At 39.1% G+C, this 19,243-nt stretch overlaps 1 protein-coding gene across 1 annotated transcript in view; it reads right to left on the bottom strand.

Annotated features, from left to right (window-relative positions):
• Positions 1–19,243, bottom strand: part of LOC122814355 (mucin-5AC-like) — a 165,629-nt gene that overhangs the window by 125,445 nt on the left and 20,941 nt on the right. Inside the window, exon 3 of the mRNA XM_044086941.1 lies at positions 2,045–2,316. Within this exon, the coding sequence (XP_043942876.1) occupies positions 2,045–2,316 (272 nt within the window). The remainder of the gene's footprint in view (positions 1–2,044; positions 2,317–19,243) is intronic.

Raw genomic sequence — 19,243 nt, 5'->3', positions numbered from 1 at the left:
CTCCTGAACCTGATCGACTTCTTTGAGGCAGTCACCAAAGCTGCAGATGAGGGTAAGGTGGTTCAGACAGCCTATCTTGACATCGCCAAGGCTTTCAACACCATCCCCCATTATGGAATTATAGCTAAACTCACTAAACTAGGTATACATCCCTACATCACAAGATGGGTTGCCAACTGGCTCACTGACAGAACCCACACTGTAAAAGGTGCACACTCCAAATCTGACTTCAAATCAGTGACAAGTGGAGTACCACAGGGTTTAGTCCTGGGACCTCTCTTGTTTGGTATCTACTTCTCTGAAGTACAGGCTAACACAGAAGGCATCTGGCTAACGAAGTTCTCAGATGACTGCAAACTTGGAGCCATAGTCGAGTCCCCAAACGATGTGGAAATCCTACAGAAGGGCCTCGCTGAGACAGATGCCTGGTGTCAGAGCCATGGCTTCAAGCTCAATGTCAAAAAGTGCACTGTCATCCCCTTTGGTAAAAACTCTGTACCCATGAACTACTACATAGACAGCAGTCTACTTCACACCGAATGTGTGATAAGAGACCTTGGGACACAGGTGGACAGTAATCTGTCCTTTGATAGTCACATCACCACAGTAGTCAGGAAGTCCTTCTACATGGCACACTTCATCATAAAAGGTTTCTCATCCAGGAAAAAAGAGGTCATTGTTCCCCTCTACTTGACACTCATTAGACCCATTATACTGTACAATGCCCCTTTTGGAATGTACCTCACAAGACATCTGCAGCAGCTGGAAAGGCCACAGAAGGACCTCACAAAGAAGATTACTGGCCTCAAACAGATGCCCTATACTGACCATCTCAAAAAACTCCAGCTTTACTCCATAGCATATCGCCTACTCCCAGGTAATCTCTGCCTAACATATGAAGCTATGTCAAACCCAGAGCTGTTGGACATGCTACACCTAAAGAAATCCCTCCAAGCTACATGCTCTAGGGACGTAAACCTTGTCACCACAATAAACAGGACATGCTGGAGGGGTAGATTCCTGTACCAGAGACTTCCCATACTCTGGAACAGGCTACCCATCTATGTCAAGCAAAGTTCTTCATTAGCACTCTTCAAGAAAAATCTTGATGAGTGGATGGGAAATAGGAAATACAGTGGCACACGAAAATAACTTTCTTGGGTGACGTAAGCCAGGGAACCTTCTTGGCTAGGCTTCCGTAGACCCTCGGACCGATAGCCTAGTACCTATCTATTAACCTATGAACCTATAAGCAAGAGGCAAGGTTTCTAAAGAGGTAAGTTGCTTTGCTTACTTAGAATGATTTATAGCCTTATGTAAGTCATTAACCAGTAGCCACTGTGACATCTTTTTGTGGTTGTAAATAAAGAAAAAAATGAAAAATCTGAGTAAACAGTGAAGTTAAAAAACACACTGTAATCCTCTCTCTCTCTCTCTCTCTCTCTCTCTTTTTGCAAAATCAGTTAAAGCTTTAACATCAGGAGTACAACTGGAAATTTAATTGTAAAACAAAGATTTCAAAATATGAGACATACATTTTGGATATTTTTCTTTTTTTAATCACTGTTGCCAGCCAGCCTTCTTGACTTGACCATAGGGCTAGAGCTGTTCATAAGGAGACCATTATCCAGGTAGCCATCAGGGTTGTGTGTTGACCCTAAGCCCAAGAACTGCACAGGTCCACCCTGCAATACCGGCTTCTTAAACATGCATGTTAACTCACATGTCCACTTCTGGTAATTCACATTCTGCCCCTCATCACAGCATTATTGTCACTGATAAATGTCTTCCACCACTGAATCCTCCAGTTTCTGGTTTAGTAGTCAGTCCCTGGTCATCTCAGTTCAGTTAGATATTCAGCCTTCTTTTCCACAGAGCCATCTATCTTGAGTTATCTGCATTTCAGATTGAACTACACAATTCTAATTTATCAGGATTTTACAAAATTACTTTAAAATTCTACAAATGCTACACTCACCTGACAGAAATGAATATGGAAAAAAATCTCACCATTTAAATGCATTTTGCTGTTTGTAGAACTCACCTTCTGTCTTGATATCACCCCAGCCAGTGACCCAGCACATTGTATCATCAGGGAACTGCGAGGCAGAACTGGGCAAGCAGATCGGAAGGATGTATTTGGTGAATGCGATGGTCTGTTTTAGCTGCATAAGAGCTATATCATTGTCCACTGTTTCTCTGGAGTAGTTTTCATGGACAATGATCTGTTCAACTCCAGTAAAAATTTCCCCTGCACTGGGTACAGATAGCTGATATCGCCCCAGAAGGATCTGGTATGAATCCATACCATATGACCTAAAAGAGAAAATGTGAACAGCTTATCACACAAAACTGGAAACAGGTTCTATGAAATATCATACTGTATTATAAATCAAGCTAACATTATTTGCTAGCCAGAATAGTGCACTGCATGGTTTTAGGTGACTGTTTTATCTCTACTAGTGGCCTTAGAGTAATTTTTAATGCTTGGTAATTTTGGGGTGTTTGATTGTGATTCTGACTGACCAGAAGTTCAAAAGCCACTTTAAGTACACTCTTACAGTCTGCGTTGCAAAACATGTGGTATCATGGCTACTTAATTATGCCTTGCAGTATATTTAGCATCACAAGCATTTCCTTGGTGACCAGTATGGCCTACACACTGAATTCTGGGAGGATAATTTAGTCAGCAAAGTGCTCTGTAGTTATGAATGACCATTGCTTATTACACGCCCATTTTCAAGGGTGGCCGAAACAGAGTATAAAGAATAGACATCAATAAGAAATGCATTTTAATTTAACTTTCACTTATTGTTACCAAAGCATTATAGGAGATAGAATCAGTATAAAGACAATGAGCAATGAAATGTTACTTTGAAGGGTAAATAAAAAATACAAAATCACACTGAGCATAAAAATACTTAAGTTTCCAGTTCTTGGTGATCTTCTGAGTAGCAACCATATGCACTTATATGCATTGAAACACAGAGATAGTTGTATTCATTTCCTTAATTATAACTGTGAACAAAATAAAACAAGACACAAACAGCAGTGAGTATCTACTGACATGAAGCTCACTTTTTAAAAGCATGAACAAAATACGGACTGCAATGTGGAACACACTCAAGACAGAAGTGATGTTTAATGTTTGCAGGACTCCTACAGACAGATTACATGATACTATTTCTATACATCTATATGTTCCTGGGTTGTTATTTGGCAAATGGTCAATTGGACTGTTACGAACCTAGCCAAATAATCTCCTTGAATTACAGATAATTCAGTAGTGTTCAACAACTTTGGCTACAATGGCTATTCAGGATAACCCAGGGAGAATTTATGACTAATCATTCATTTACTGACATTACCTTTGAAATCAAATAGAATAATGCTTTGCTTAACATTTAGGGAGGACTTGTTCTTCAGGTGTGGAATACTTTGGGCTGGGTACCTATCCCACCAACAAGATTTATGGTTTTGTTAAAGAAAATTGAGGTCTTTGGTATGGGTGTGTTTGAGTTTACATTACTCGATCTAATCTCACTTTATCAAAATATAACTGATTGAAAAAAATGGTCTAATACACACTTCATCTAACATTAACCTACAATATATAAACCTGCAGACTTACTTAAAATCCTTACTAATCAGTATTGATGGATGGGGCTTCATCATACCAACCCCCCCCCAATTACTTATAAAGGTATAAGGAAAGTAATACCAGGATCGCAAAACAGCAACCTTTCATTGTTATTGGTGTTGTATGGGAGATCTGTAGTATAGGCTAGGACTACATGGTGTGTATTGGATCACTTTTTTGTGATAATTTGTGTTTAGATTAAGTAAGTTTTAGATGAACTGACTATAACCAGATTAATGGGGAGCCACTGGTTCTGCAGAGGTCATTTGCAGAGCCAGATCCTGCACTAGGCAAACTAGGCAGTTGCCTAAGACCCACGGGCTTGGGGGGCCCACTAGCTCGGGAGGAGGGCAAACCACAAAGTTACATTTCTTCTTTAAGAATGTACTCTGGGTATGTTACATTTCTTCTTTAAGGATATATGCAGAGTGTGTCCTTAGTAGCATCTGTGAGTGTGCCTTAAGGATGATGTGCACATTTAAAATGGAACAAAGTGCATGATTATTTAAGAAACAAGCTCCAGACAAATAGGTAGGTGAATTTTTGTTATGCTGTTGAATTCATGTCTGTGTTTCTGTATATGTGTGTGTGTGTGTGTGTGTGTGTGTGTGTGTGTGTGTGTGTGTGTGTGTGTGTGTGTGTGTGTGTGTGTGTGAGTGTGTGAGTGTGTGAGTCATCTTGGAGAATTTCAGTAGGTTATGTTGCCTCTTCTTTGTCTGATGGTCACTGTGATATTTAAGGTGCTATATGCATGTCTGCAGGTGTACTACTTAGAATGAATACCACAACATAAACATGATTGTAAAGCTACTCTTGGTATCACAGCACTGTTGCAAGTCCTGGGGTTATGGAAAACCTGTACCAATCTTTTATTTTGACTTTGCTTTCTTCATTTAAACTCATAGTGCTCCAAAAGAACAGTCCTTTCTTTATTTGAATTTATATATATATATATATATATATATATATATATATATATATATATATATATACACACACACATATATATATATATATATGCCTGTGTGTGTGTGTGTGTGTAATGTATAAATAGATAGACAGATAAAAAAAAACTTCTTCCACCACTGAACTGTTTTAGCTTTTTGTATATTCCACGGTTCCACCCTTTATCTCTGCAGTTCCTTTAGGACTTCAGCAATCCAGCATAATTCATCCAGATAATCTGTGCCATCAGCTAATATGTGTGCATGTGTATGAAATGCCCTAGTTAGAGGGGACATGTTAATTACTTTAACAAGGCTCAAACCTTGAACCTTAGTTACAGGTGACAACAGCCTAAATCCCCAACACCAGCTATGAGTTTCATTGCATTTTCAAGGAATTGTGAGCTTCAGTACATTTCAAGAAATTGTGAGCTTCAAGGGAAGAGACGTTTACTGCTGCTCACGCTAAGTCTGTTTCCATTGTGAGACGGTTCTATGTAGCAAATAGTTCTTACTGTTTGTGCTAGAAAAGTCAAAAGCACTGTTAGGAGCACAACAGCTAGTATAGAAGGCTGTGGATTCTAATCCTACAGCATGCGGATGAATTGCTGATACTGTGTTATACTTTAAGAGGTGCTACAGTCCTGAGTGTGTCATCCTTTGGATGAAATGGCTTGTAACTATGAACCTGTTTTTGGTTTGCCATCCATTCTTTATTGCAATATTAGCAGCTTACCATTTTATTTATGTAACAGGTAATTTATTCTTCAAGAACAGCAGACACCGAATTTGTGAAACACTGAAATATAAAGTTGTTTGCTAGTAGCAACCTCTTAGCTACAGATCTCTTTAATGCAGAATTATTCAGATGACTTTTACTTTTGCAGAGATTGTACATATTGACTGATACTGGTGGATTGTAATGACGGATGTTTGAGGGGCATTTTATGGTTAAAATGTTTTGAAATGGGCAGCTCTGTCATTACTGTTCCATACATTTTGTTTCATTGCTTACTATACTTAATATGTTCAAAACTACAAATTTACAACGCACTCTAATAAGTGGTGCTAAATTATACAAGGAATAAAATGAATACAATCAGGAAGGTGAATAAAAAAAAAACACACAATGTATGCACCGTCCTAAAAAATGTGTGCAAGGGGCCTATGGTTCGAAAACAACCCAAAGGTAAACTTTATCTGTCACTGGCCAGATGCATTTTCTTTGAATGTGGTTTCAATGTTCTTTCAATGAATGTGAGTTTCAAGGGCAGAGAAGTTTTTTTGTTGATGCTAAGTCTGTTTTCATTGTGAGACTGTATTGTTTTGTTTAGCAAACGTCTATCAGTGTCTGAGCTATAAAATTTGAAATAAAAGTTTTAAATTAAATCCAAATATCTGTAATCATTGCAGACGTAAAAAAGAAAATAGTTTGTAAACTAACAGTTTTTAACAGTGTTTATGGTACCTGGGGAGAAACAGCCAAGTAATGAGACAATGGAATGGCTGGCTGGGGGCGGATGGAGGTCCCAATCTATTACCCTGCCTAGGGCTCCATTTAACCATAATCCAGCTCTGGTCAGTTGGTTGAATAAAGTTGGGTCTTACAAGACACTAAAAGCAAGGCAAAGGTCACTGCAAAAGAGTCAGTAGGAAACCGAGTAAAGGAGTGGGCTGATAGTCAGTCTGGGAAACTAAAAGACTTTTTGACCAGTTATTGTCATATTTCTGGGGCCTCACAGGTTGAGCAATATGCTGAGAAAGGTGCACGCCCAGATTAACATTATATTCAATGATGGGCCTTGTGAGAGATCAATACCGAGTAACCAAGACTTCTTTAGCTCTTGAAGCGATACTTTCTGAATGCATTCATTTATTTGCCTACTTACTGCAGTCTGAAAATAGGTAAGTGTACTGTTAATTTGACACTTTTCAGCCACAACGCAGACCCTAAATATATATATATATATATATATATATATATATATATATATATATATACATACAATCAGTATAAATTAATATGAATGATAGACTGTGATAGTATATCAGAATAATACAACATCCATTTGTCTTGGTTTGCACACTTGCTAAAAGTAGCATAACATGAGGTAACATTGTTCAAAGCAGAGAAATTGATTGAGCCACATATTAGTGTGGTTTTCTGTTCAGGATCATTAAAGTATGATCACTAAAGCATGAATTAAAGAAGTTAATTGGTCCAGATAGAGGGATGTCTGAACTATTGTGGAGCTAAGATGGTGAAATATTAATGAGCTTTTAACATAAGTGCCCAAGTCCCTGATGGCAGTAATATTTTGGAGAGGTAGGCCGCTTATATGTCTCATATCATTATCACTGCACAAAGACTTATCATAATCAAAATCTTGATAAAGTAGCTGAGTATTGAAAGGTGAGATGACAGCAGCACCCATGTTTTCAGTCATCAGCAAACTTACGAGACAGGAACATGGATATAAGAGAAAGAGATGTTGAAAAGATAGTTTCTTTATTATATCAGTTTGTTACTGAAATGGTGCCTACTAGGTCTGATATCAAAGTTTGGAATGCATGACTGAGTTAGTTAAACTGAATGCAATGAGTAGCATACAAAATCCAAACCAATACCTTATTTCATTAGTGGTATATGGTCTTATCTTAGTATGATATGCTGCAGGTAAAATTGCAGCATATGCTGGTGATTGTCCCATCCTCACTAATGACTGACCGACTTTAATTACTTATTTCACATTATTAAATGCAGCTCAACTGGGAAAGAAAAAAAAGCTTTTCAGGTGGGAGGAAAAAAATTAATAGCTTTTATTATTTTATCCTTCAGCTACGACCATAAAAGAGAGTAACATTTACCTTTTACAGTTTCTCAAAGCTATTCTGCACAAATTTGATATAGATCTAACTTCAGAGTATCTCATGAACATGATAGCTGTCAGTTTTTTTACATCCTGTAAGATTTCAGAGTTGGAGTATAAAGCTACTTCTTTTGGTAAGAAACTTAACTTATGTGTGTTCTTATCTATTAGGTAGTAACATCAAGAACATAAGGCATATTACTTTTAAGCAAAAACAAAGGTGAAGAGTAGAATTAAATGTTAACACAGATGCCCATGAGTGTGCTTAAGTTCAATATTTAACTACAGATTTACTACTTTATATTGCTGCACCCTGCAGAATCACTAAATGCTATGTTTCAGAGTCAAATCTCATTATCCTGCATAATTTCATATCTGTTGTAAACAGTCTGCTTTTATATCAGATAAGAACATTTTTTCTGTAATGCATGCAGGGCTCTAAAAACACAAGCTGCCTTCATTGTAAAATTTCTCTCGGCCTAATCAAATATATCTTAACTCCTCTGTTTTCTCAGTAATATTAGGTAATATCAATATTATTTTAAACTTGAATGTATATATTGGAACAGACAGAACAGGATACGAGAACTGCCTGGATCCACATGGATGGGGCAATAGGATTAAAGAAGGAGCCGCTATTCTAGACTTCTGTCTAGTAAATGGCTTGACAGTAGCCAACACATGGTCCAGAAACAGAGACGATCACAAGATCACATACAAGGGTGGCCAACATGCAACTCAGGTCGACGTCCTCCTAGTAAGGAAAAGGCACTGGGGTAGAATCCATGACTGTAAAATCATCCCCAGTGAAACAGTCAGCCCACAGCATAAACCACTGATTGCCACAATCAATTGCAAGCACTGGTCAGAGAAGGCTCTAAGATCAACAGAGACCAGGCTGAAGACCTGGAAGTTGACTGGAGAGAAAATACAACAGTTCAAGGATTTACTACACGCACACAACACGGGTTCCATCCCAAATATAGTACTACAACTGCACTAATATCCTTCGTCAATACTGTATCTCTTGCTCATGACAACAATAAACTCATCTCATGCCTGTTTCTGGACTTCTCTAAAGCATTTGACACTGTCTCCCACCCTTGGCCAAACTAACCAACCTAAAATTCTCTTCTTCTACTATTTCCTGGTTCTCAAGCTAGCTCTCAAACCACCAGCAATCAGTCAAATGGTTCTCTGCACTATCCCCCTCTCGCAGTGCAAATGGGTGCCCCCCCAAGGATGTATCCTTGGCCCACTACTCTTTAATATTTTCACCAATCTACTACACCCCTCTTGCCCTCAGTGATCACGTGTACAATATGCTGATGACTCTACTATCATCACCATTGCAGACAATCCATCAGACCTCCACTCTGTTACCCAAGCATCTTTCAACACCATAGAGACATGGCTTAGTAACAACAAATTAATTCTCAACCATAAGGAAACAAAGCTCTTAATCTTTCTCCCCCAAAACCTCACTAATCTCAAAGCTACATTTACAATTCTATCTAGCAATAACACCATCATTACAGTCAAACCTAGCAATAAATTACTAGGTGTCACAACAGATGATCAGCTCAAGTTTGATCTACATGTGACTAACGATCAAAAAAACTCACCAGAAATGTAGACACCTTTACTGCAACAAGAAATACTTAACCGACACAGCCAGAATAACTCTCTCTCATGCATTTCTACTTCCCACACTTTTAAACAGCTGTCACTTACTCACAAACTTTAATTCCACACTACTCACAAAACTTGAAACTACCTATAATAAGGTGGCCAGATTCTCAGCAAACCAAACCTACAAGACTCACCACTGCATATCTCTTAGACAACTTGGAATTTCCCCATCTGCTCCTACGACATCAACTACAGATTATCCACTCTATCCTATATTTGCCCTCTTTTTGCCCTGGCCTCACGTCTATCATATTCAAATACTCCCCAGCTAGGACACTATGCAGCTCCGACCAAGACTTGCTACAGATTTATAAACCCAAGACTAAAACATGATGCCTACTCTATAATTATAACCCTGCCATCCTGCACATCCTGGAACCAACTACCCCTAGAAATTAGGTCCCTTGACCATCTCAAACAATTCAAATCAGCCACTCAAAAATACATAAAGAAAAACTGGTCTTGCCACTGTAGTCATCCCCCCTGAACCACCCCTATCCTAGTATCAAATACCTCTCCTTCTCCTCTGGCCATTCTCATCAATACCCTCCCACTACTTCATTTTCTCCCTGTCTGCCTTAGCTATACTCTACCTGCTCTTTCCTCCTATATTGCTCCTTCAACTACTCCTTTTCTCTTCTCTCCACCTCTCCTCTCAACCTTCCTCCCTACAATTCCTCCTCCATTTCCATTTATAACATATGACCTACTTATCATTTCACTTTTATGCATCTTTGTCTCCCCTCCTCTGTCTCTTACTAGGTTTAACCTTGTTTAATGATACATACCCCTGCTATGGACCTTTGAAAGTATATATTAAATTATATTGTGTTGTTTTACTAAAGTCTACACTAGATGTGTTTTACCTGTTTAAAATGTATATCTCAAAACAGTGCGTCTTGCTTGTCATCACCACTACACTACCATTATAAATTTTGTATAGATGCTTTTGAAACCTTATATGTATTAAGAAGGTACCATTCTTTTATATGAGTATTGTAACCTGAATGTATTTTTAAGTATTCTGTGACTGTTGTTTGTATAATTTTGATCTCACAGAGGAGCTTTTCTCCCCAGGTCTCCGCTGAAAATGAGCCACTAACTCAGCCGTACTAACCTGGTCAACAAATGTAAAATAAATAAAATAAATAATACACAGGGCTCTAGCACCCCATGAAGGGGAGGAAATAACTGGACTTGAGCAAGAGTGGCGGCACTTAAAAACAGCATGTGTTAGGACTACAGAACAGATATGTGGCTGAGCCAGGTATGGAAATAAGGTACATAAGGAAAGCTGGTGGTGGAATGCAGAAGTCCAGGAAGTCATCAAAAGAAAGAAGGAGTGCAGGAAAAAGTGGGAGAGAGAAAAGACTGACCAGGCTAGGAAGGAATACTGGTTGGCTAAAAAAGAAGCTAAGAAAGGAGCTGCAATAGCAAAGAATAGGGCATCAGAGGCACTCTACCAACTTCTGGAAAGTGAGTCATTAGGTGGCACAATGACACTATATCAGGTTGCAAGGCAAAGACAGAAAGATAAAGAAGAAGAAGGGATGTCAGCAACAACCTGCTCAGCAGTCCACAGGACATCAAAGACAGATGGAAGGTGTATTTCTAGCAGCTTCTGAATGAAGAAAACCCAAAAGAAGCTGTACTGCCCCAGAAACAGCCTACGATGAGAAAAGAGGAGGAACCCACCCTAGAAGAAGTAAGAATAGCACTAAGGAAAATGAAGTCAGGGAAAGCAGCAGGGTCAGATGAGGTCACAGCAGATATGATAAAAATGCTGGGTGAGATAGGGGAGAAATGGCTCCTGAGGGTAGTCATAGCCATGTGGAGAAAAAGCATATCCCAGATGACTGGAATAAGCATACTCGTGCCAGTGTACAAGAACAAAGGGGACATCCACACCTGGTGGCAGTACAGAAGAATCAAACTCCTATCACATTGCATTAAAGTAGAAAGGGTGACTGAAAATGGATACGCAGAGTAATAGAATGTAAGATGGGAGATGAGCAGTTCGGATTCAGATCAGGATGCAGCACAGCTGACCCAATGTTTGCAGTGACAATGTGTAGAAGACAATCTGATGAAGAAGATTTGGAAGAGACAGGAAGAAGGTAAGAGGAAATTAGGATGTTCAGCAAAGAAGTGGATGGATTGTGTGAAAGAAGATCTGTGACAGTCAGGCATGAGTGTCAAAGAAGGCAGGAGTGTGGCACTGAATCAAGAGAGAGATGGTGACAGTTAATACAATTCCCCAACCCCATGTAGAAAAAATGGGAAAAAGGGGGCTGATGATAATAATTTTAAACCATGGTACAATAATTCTAAAAAAATAATGAAATTATGCTATGGCTGTTGCAGTTTGCAATCACACACTTTTAATCCCTCCAACAGAACCATTTCTGTACAGACTGACATACAAATGACAACTGTCATATCAACATGGACCCAAGCAGTGAATCCCCAGTAATCAAGTATCGAACACCAATTGCTCCATGTCAAGTAATGTAAATCATGAGTCCCAAATGGTGAGCATTCCTTTGTTGTGTAATAATTGCTGAGTTTCAGATCATGGAAGGATAGAAAAAAGCAAACAGTCGATAATTATATAGTATCAACTGCTTCCCTTTCTTTATCTTTATATTACCTTGGACCTTATACAAGTGTGGAGGGTTCACAGGTCTGTGCCCTTTCCAAAAACACTTATTTTGGCGTTTTTAATTTCACTATTTTGGGCAATCTATGTGGTTGCTCAGTAAGGAGAGGGTTTGCTGTGTGAAGTTGTTTCCTTGTAATCTGAATGCCAAGTTTGCTGATATGTTGTGCATATTCTGTTGCTGTTTTTGCAGGGCCCTGAAAACTTGTTAAGCAATGAGGCATCTTGAAACCATATCTAACAACCTAAATTTTAAGGTGAGACCTGCTAATCAAGTTTACAGGTAGCAGTTAAATAGATTAAGGTGCTCCTCTACAAAAGCAGTCAAGAATGTGACTTGATGTACTTTAATAATAGATCATTAGATGATAAAAAAGCAAATCCATAAGCATTCAGATTTCTTAAAACAAAACATTGCATCCTGATAAAGGGTCTTTTTTTCCAAAATACTGATTGTTTTTCTTTGACAGTATTTATTTATTTCCAGCAAAACACATTATATATATTTTTCTGTGTAGTGCTTAGATCAAGGTGATTGTCATGGTGTTCTACTTCAGTCTGTACTTATCTAAAATCTCTATGATAAATCTCTAGTGTTATAAAAATATTTTTTTCCAGCGGGGTACTATGGTGCTAGCCTCATAACTAATTAATACAACAGACTCTGAAATGGTCACATAATAGAGGAGGTTGATACCTTATGCTGTGACAATCTCAAAATCAAAAGTAGATTTTAGGAAAACCTCTTTTAGTTCATCTAGAGCACAACTATACATACTAAATAGTGTTACCAATAAATTTCAGAAGGTAATAATGGATGGACTTGTGTTCTTTGTACAGACTATTGCTCATTGCGTTATAACAACTTTCAAGACTGTGGATTATTTTCCTTCAGTTATTTAACAAGGAACAAAAACTTATAGACCACAGAAATGAATGTTTTGATCTCTTCTTAACTTTTAGATATCATCATCATCATCATCTTCTTTTGGTTGTTACCGTTAGGGGTCGGCACAGCGGATCATCTGTTTCCATTTCTTCCTGTCCTCTGCATTATGCTCTTTCACACCAACCGCCTGTATGTCCTCTCTCACCACATCCATAAACCTTATCTTAGGCCTTCCTCTTTTCCTCTTACCTGGCAGTTCCATCCTTAGCATCCTTTTCCCAATATACCCAGCATCCCTCCTCAGCACATGTCCAAACCAACGCAATCTCACCTCTCTTGCTTTGTCTCCAAACTGTCCAACCTGAGCTGACCCTCTAATGTACTGATTCCTAATCCTGTCCATCCTAGTCACACCCAGTGCAAATCTTAACATCTTTAACTCTGCCACATCCAGCTCTGACTCCTGCCTTTTTGTCAGTGCTACCGTCTCCAACCCATATAACATAGCTGATCTCACTACCCTCTTGTAGACCTTCCCTTTCACTCTTATTGGTACCCGTCTGTCACAAATCACTCCTGACACTCTTCTTCACCCATTCCACCCTGCCTGTACTCTCTTCTTCACCTCTCATCTACACTCACCATTACTCTGAACTGTTAATAAGCTAATAATTGTTAGCCAATATCAGAGAAAAGGTGAAATCAATCAAATAATCATATGGACAAATTGTCGAACATCATATGGTTGAACTCATATCATCAACAATTCAGTCCATTGAAACAAATGCAAAACAAAGATAACACCTGCATATAGCACAACAGCTACTTTTCAGGGGGGGACCCCCCCCCTGCACTCCAACACTGCCTGCTGATCATGTATACCAGCTCTGAGATCACACTATAATGGGGAAAAGGATATATTTCTTTATCCCTACTGTAATGTGATCTTAGAATGGTTCAACGGACTGAATTTTCAATGATACATGCTCGACCATATGAAGTTTGACAACTTTTCCATTCGATCATTTGATAGGCATCTGAGAAAAGGAAAGTCTGTAGAGTAAAAGAAATTGTATTTGCCACTGTCTTGAGACATTTAACAAGCCATTATGACTTCCAAATCATTTTAGTGTCAGAAGCCGCAAGCCTCTCTGTCTTATTTTGTTTTTATATTTTACCCAGAGATTAGAATGCTACTGATACAAATGTATGACTTTTTCTCCAGTAGGCATTTTTTTCTTTCTATAAAATGTGTCTTTAGTGGGCCTTACAAGACAAATTCTGTGAAACTCTACATCTATCTATATCAGTTTGTTGGGGAACTTGTAGAACACATGAACAGTTCTAATGAGGAAAACAAATGTACAGTTTTGCTATCAATTAAATAATAACAACAATTTTCTGGTTTATATTGATAGGTAATTACTTCATGACTCTTGTCACCACAGAAAGGGAGAGATAGTTTCTATTTCTCCTATAAAGAGATCCATTATGCAGGCATGGAGAAACTGTAAATATGAATCGCAGGAGATTGGTTACTTACCTTCTTACCTCAAAGTCCTATAATCCTGAAGTTATCATATTAAAGAGGCATGGGACCCACTTCCCCATATGAAGTTTATAAAAGATAACTTCACATAGGACCTTCTCTTTCTGTTCCGAGTCCAAGGAAGAGCCAAGAACACATTTATAATGCCATTACATTATATTTGATCGAGGTATGGAACTAGAAAGGGTGGACTAACTCATTTTCATTCAGCATTACCTGGATTCATTGAAGTCTGTATGCTCTGTATCAGTGAGATATGAGTGCTTGGTCACTGGGTAACAAGCGTTGGTAGTACAAAATCCACGGCTGAGCAGCTGTAGGGCAGACAAAGTGCACTTTTGCAGGACCACTGGAGATTAATAGAGTGTACAAGGGTGCAGATGTAATAAACCTAAAATTCATAGTCAAGGCTCTAAAATAGCAAAGCAATTTACTATTAACTGATAGACAGCACTATAATTTAGCCATACACAGGGTCACTATAGTGAATAAAATACAATTACAGTAATAATCCTTGTTAAGGATTTTTTTAGAAATTAACATGCTTTGGTAGTCATTACTATCTAACTCCAGTTAGAAAATGGTTCAAATGTACCTTGGAAAGTCACTGTTGTGACTTCCAGAATAATATAAGGGAGCCTTAAATGACACATCGGTGAGGTTTTTCTCTTTAGGTAGCTCAACTGAGGAAGTAAATGAAAGTCTGGTATAAGATCCAGTCAGACAATATAAATAATCACAAATCTGGATTGAACAAATTCAGCAGAAACTAATGGAATCTGTGGCTATTTGATAGCGTACATTATCATACTTAAGACTATCACTATTCTGCCTTAACTGGGCCATTCTTTAGTAACTGCCAAATGCTAACTATGAACTTTAATGTTTATGAAGACATAAAACACATACATACATATATAAATAAATAAATCTCACAATCTCAAAATGCAAGGAACACTATGTTTGTACTCATTACTCAGCTAAAATATTCCAGAAGCGAAACAGCTAAAGTAACATGCTTAGTCTCCCCAGAGATAGAGGCATCTTCCAAGAATTTAAGGAAAAACAGCCTTAACTATGATTAAAATGTATCAGTTAATATAGAATGCCAGCAAGGAAATGATAATTCCTTTTCAGCATCCAAAACGCCAGTGGAAGGAGAAAGAAATCACAGCCATAGCAGGTATGGAGATCCCCAAAAATCCAGCAAACCAAAATACCAGAAAGTAGCAGTTGAGTTCAAGACACAGGAATGGAGCCATGAATATGAAACAGATGATCTGGGTTTGACTAGTGAGGCTGGCACATGAAAAGTTGGTGGGGGATAGGAACTGCAACAGTATTTTACTGGTTCAGCTATATTAAGGGTAAAGGAGAAGCGTTAAGGATTATAACGTGAGTGGTGATAGTGGGGGGGGGTATCCATCATAAGCATCATATGCTTAGAAATGCTAGGACATGTACTGACTGACAGACAGACATCATCAGCCGTAATATCTTTACATCATTACACATCAGGTACAGCAGGAAGGAATGTAGGGACATAAAAATTCTTACGTCCACAAGCATGATACCGTAGTAGGATGCCTCAGTTTCCACTCCAACAATGCAAAAAAGTATTGGATTGGGTCTGGGGGATCAGGAGTGACTCCCACCATCTGAAACTGAGAAGGAACAGCAGTGTCAACTGATGTCACTGAGACAGAGACAGCTAGAGAGTGAGAAATAAGCACAACTGCGACAGCCCGAATCAAGTGCTTGAGAAAAAGGAGCGTGTGATTGCTAAAGCAGTCACTCAATCAACTATGCAAACCTGATCACTTCAGCAACCACTCAGTGCATCACTACCCAAGTCTTTCAGGTTCCAGCTGTTGTGCTTGGAAAATAAATGATAAATATAGAGAAGAAAGCAAAGATGCAGCTTTTATGTTTATGTTTGCCAACCAAATGCACAGCAGGCAGAACACCAACATTTTGCTATTCAACAATTAATTAAATAATAAAAAAAGCACATACAAAAACAGATTGTTTCCAGTATAAAATCAGCCTAAGATGGCACTATCAGCAGTGACAACCAGCCTCACCCATTGTGCAGTGATAAGAAGTGAAGAATTCATTCAGAAATATTGCCCACAGCTTCAGCGCATTTTACCTTCTTTCCAAACTAATGAAACAATCTCTGTTGATTATTTCTACATTCTCCAAATCTTTACCTAATGTCTTTGTTGGCCTGCAGGAATATACTTACTGCGCTTTTTGTTTCTTTTTTGGTTCATTTTTTCAACTTCTTGTCTTTCAATATGCATTGCTTTCACTAATATTTACCTCTTTCTTCAAGCAGACCCATTTTCTCTAATTTCCATATTTTTTCCTGTTGCAAGACTTTATTCCCTTCCTCAAGTCCTTCCTTAATGCAGACATACACATCCTTCATTGTTCTCTTCCTTGTTGTTTTACAGGATTTCATTATCTTCCACAGTGATTTAATGCAGTCATACAGATCCTATATTGTTCTTTTCCTTGGCATTTTGCAAGATTTGGCACAGTGGTGCAGCGGTAGCATTGTTGCCTCACAGCAAGAGGTTCTCTGGTTCAATTCTTAGCTGGGGTGCTTTCTGTGTGGAGTCTGCATGTCCTCCCTGATTTCATGTGGGTTTCCTCCCACATTACAAAGACATGCATCTGGAGTGTTTCTCCCTGGGCCTCTGCTGAAAATTGTCTTCGTTCCAAGTCAGACTTTCCTGGTTAACAAATAATAAATACATTTCATTCCTTTTCACTGTGATTACTTAATGCTGTTGCATAGATCTTACACACTGTTGTATTCCTTCCCCTGTTATAGGACTTTGTTCTCTTCCTCAATGATTATATACATATTACAGACTGTTCTTTGCCTTTTTTTGTTAGAGGATTTCATTCCTTTCTCATGGATAACAATGCAGTTGTATAGATCCTACTGTTCTCTTGCTTGTCTTGTTACAGGATTTCATTCTCTTCCTCAGTGCTTGCTTAATTCAGTTGAATAGTTCAAGCATGACTCCTCATTCCTGCAGTTTTCATCTAAATTATTTAGAATTTGGTTTCTGAATTGACTGAAGTCTGTGTTGTCGTCACCCATTCCCCTTGATACAGATAATAGAACAATGGTGCTGCGCTGTCTGGTTACCTGGTTACCACTTACTACTGGGTGTCATTCAGTATCTTCTGCCAAGAATGTGAATTTAATTTGAGATAGAGTACCCCAATCATCACGTATTGGGCTGCCTGAAGTCTATGAAATGCAAATGATGCTCATCTTAATAGCCATTATTCTTCTGCAGTATTATTATTGGGTCTCACACTATGGGCTAACTGTGGACAGTGCCAATCAGCAAAGAACCACAGCAGAAGGTAAAATGGTTTGCTTTCATGCCAACTGTCGATGCTTCTCAAGCATCCATGAGTTTGTCCCATAAATAGGCATAGACTGCGGTGGCATACAAGGATCACTTGGCCTACCTTGTCTGCCTGTTTCCATATCTTCTAGACAGTTCTTCCTAACCAGCAGCCTATTTATCTTTCATCCAACCAGCCTAATGGTTGACTTACCTATTCATCATAGGTTCATAGGTTCATACTTGGCTATCTGCCCTAGGGCATTTATAAGCCTAGCCAGAGTGTGTTTGGCTTTCGCCACCATTTTAAATTAATTCTGCTATGCCCTTTTTCGAGGTTAGTACACTGTACCTCTGTCTAACAGTGACACAGAAGTGATACCCGGGGTAAACCTATGATCTCCCATCCACTCATCATGATTCCTCTTGAAGAGAGTCAATGAGGGACTCTGCCTAACCTGGACTGGGATTTTATTCCAGAGTGAAGGGAGCCTCTGGGTTATGAATCTGTCCCTCCAGCATATCCTATTTATTTCAGTGCTGAGGTTCAAGTCTCTCGAGCACGTAGCTCGATGGGATTTGGATTTTTTGAGGTGCAGCATGTCCCTTAATTCCGTGTTGGACATGGCTTTATATGCCAGGCAGAGATCGCCTCTGAGCAGGTGGTATGCCACTGAGTAGAACTGGAGTTTCTTTAACTGGGCAGCATATGGCATCTGTTTGAGCCCTTTGATCCTCTTGGTGAGGTACTTTTGGGGTCTTTCCAGTTGCTGCAGGTGTCTGGTAAGGTACATCCCAAAAGGGGCATTGTACTCAATTATGGGCTTGATGAGAGATGAGTAAAGAGGCACAATGACCTCCCCTGATCTAGATGTGAATCCCTTCATGATTAGGTGGGCTATATAAAATGTTATTTTAACCACTTTGGCCACGTGGTTGTCAAATGAGAGATTGCTATCAACTTGGGTCCCCAGGTCCCTAATTACTTCTTCTGTACTTAATGGATTACCACCTATGTGGTAATTTGTGGGCACTTTGTTTTTGCCAAAGGGGATGACTATACACTTTTTGGCGTTTAGCTTGAGGCCGTGGCTCTGGCACCAGTTGTCTGTTTCTATGAGGCTCTTTTGGAGGATTCTTGTGTCAGCTGGAGAGTCTATTATGGCACCCAGTTTGCAGTCATCTGCGAACTTAGTCAGCCACAGTCCTTCCGTGTTGGCCTGTATCTCCGAGAAATATATACCGAACAAGACAGGTCCCAGGACTGAGCCTTGTGGGATGCCACTTGTAACTGGTTTGGAGTCTGACATGGCTCCAGCAATTCTAACCATGTGGGTTCTGTCCTTGAGCCAGTTTGCAACCCATCTAGTGACATAGGGGTTTATATTTAAGCTGGTTAGATTATCTATAATGCCCGAGTGGGGTATTGTATCGAAGGCTTTTGCGAGGTCCAGGTAGGCTGTGTGGACCACCTTCCCCTCGTCAATGGCCTTGGTGACTGTTTCAAAGAAATCAACCAGGTTTAAGAGGCAGGATCTGCCCTTAACAAAGCCAAACTGGGTAGGAACCAGTGTCTGTAGGTCCCCAATATCTTTATTTATGAGGTCCATGATGATCCTTTCCATA

This window comes from Protopterus annectens, chromosome 10.part0, assembly GCF_019279795.1.
Source record: "Protopterus annectens isolate FY-2018-M chromosome 10.part0, PAN1.0, whole genome shotgun sequence".
NCBI lineage: Eukaryota > Metazoa > Chordata > Ceratodontiformes > Protopteridae > Protopterus > Protopterus annectens.
Note: the sequence above shows the minus strand (reverse complement) of the source record. Positions and strands in the feature narration are given on the sequence as shown.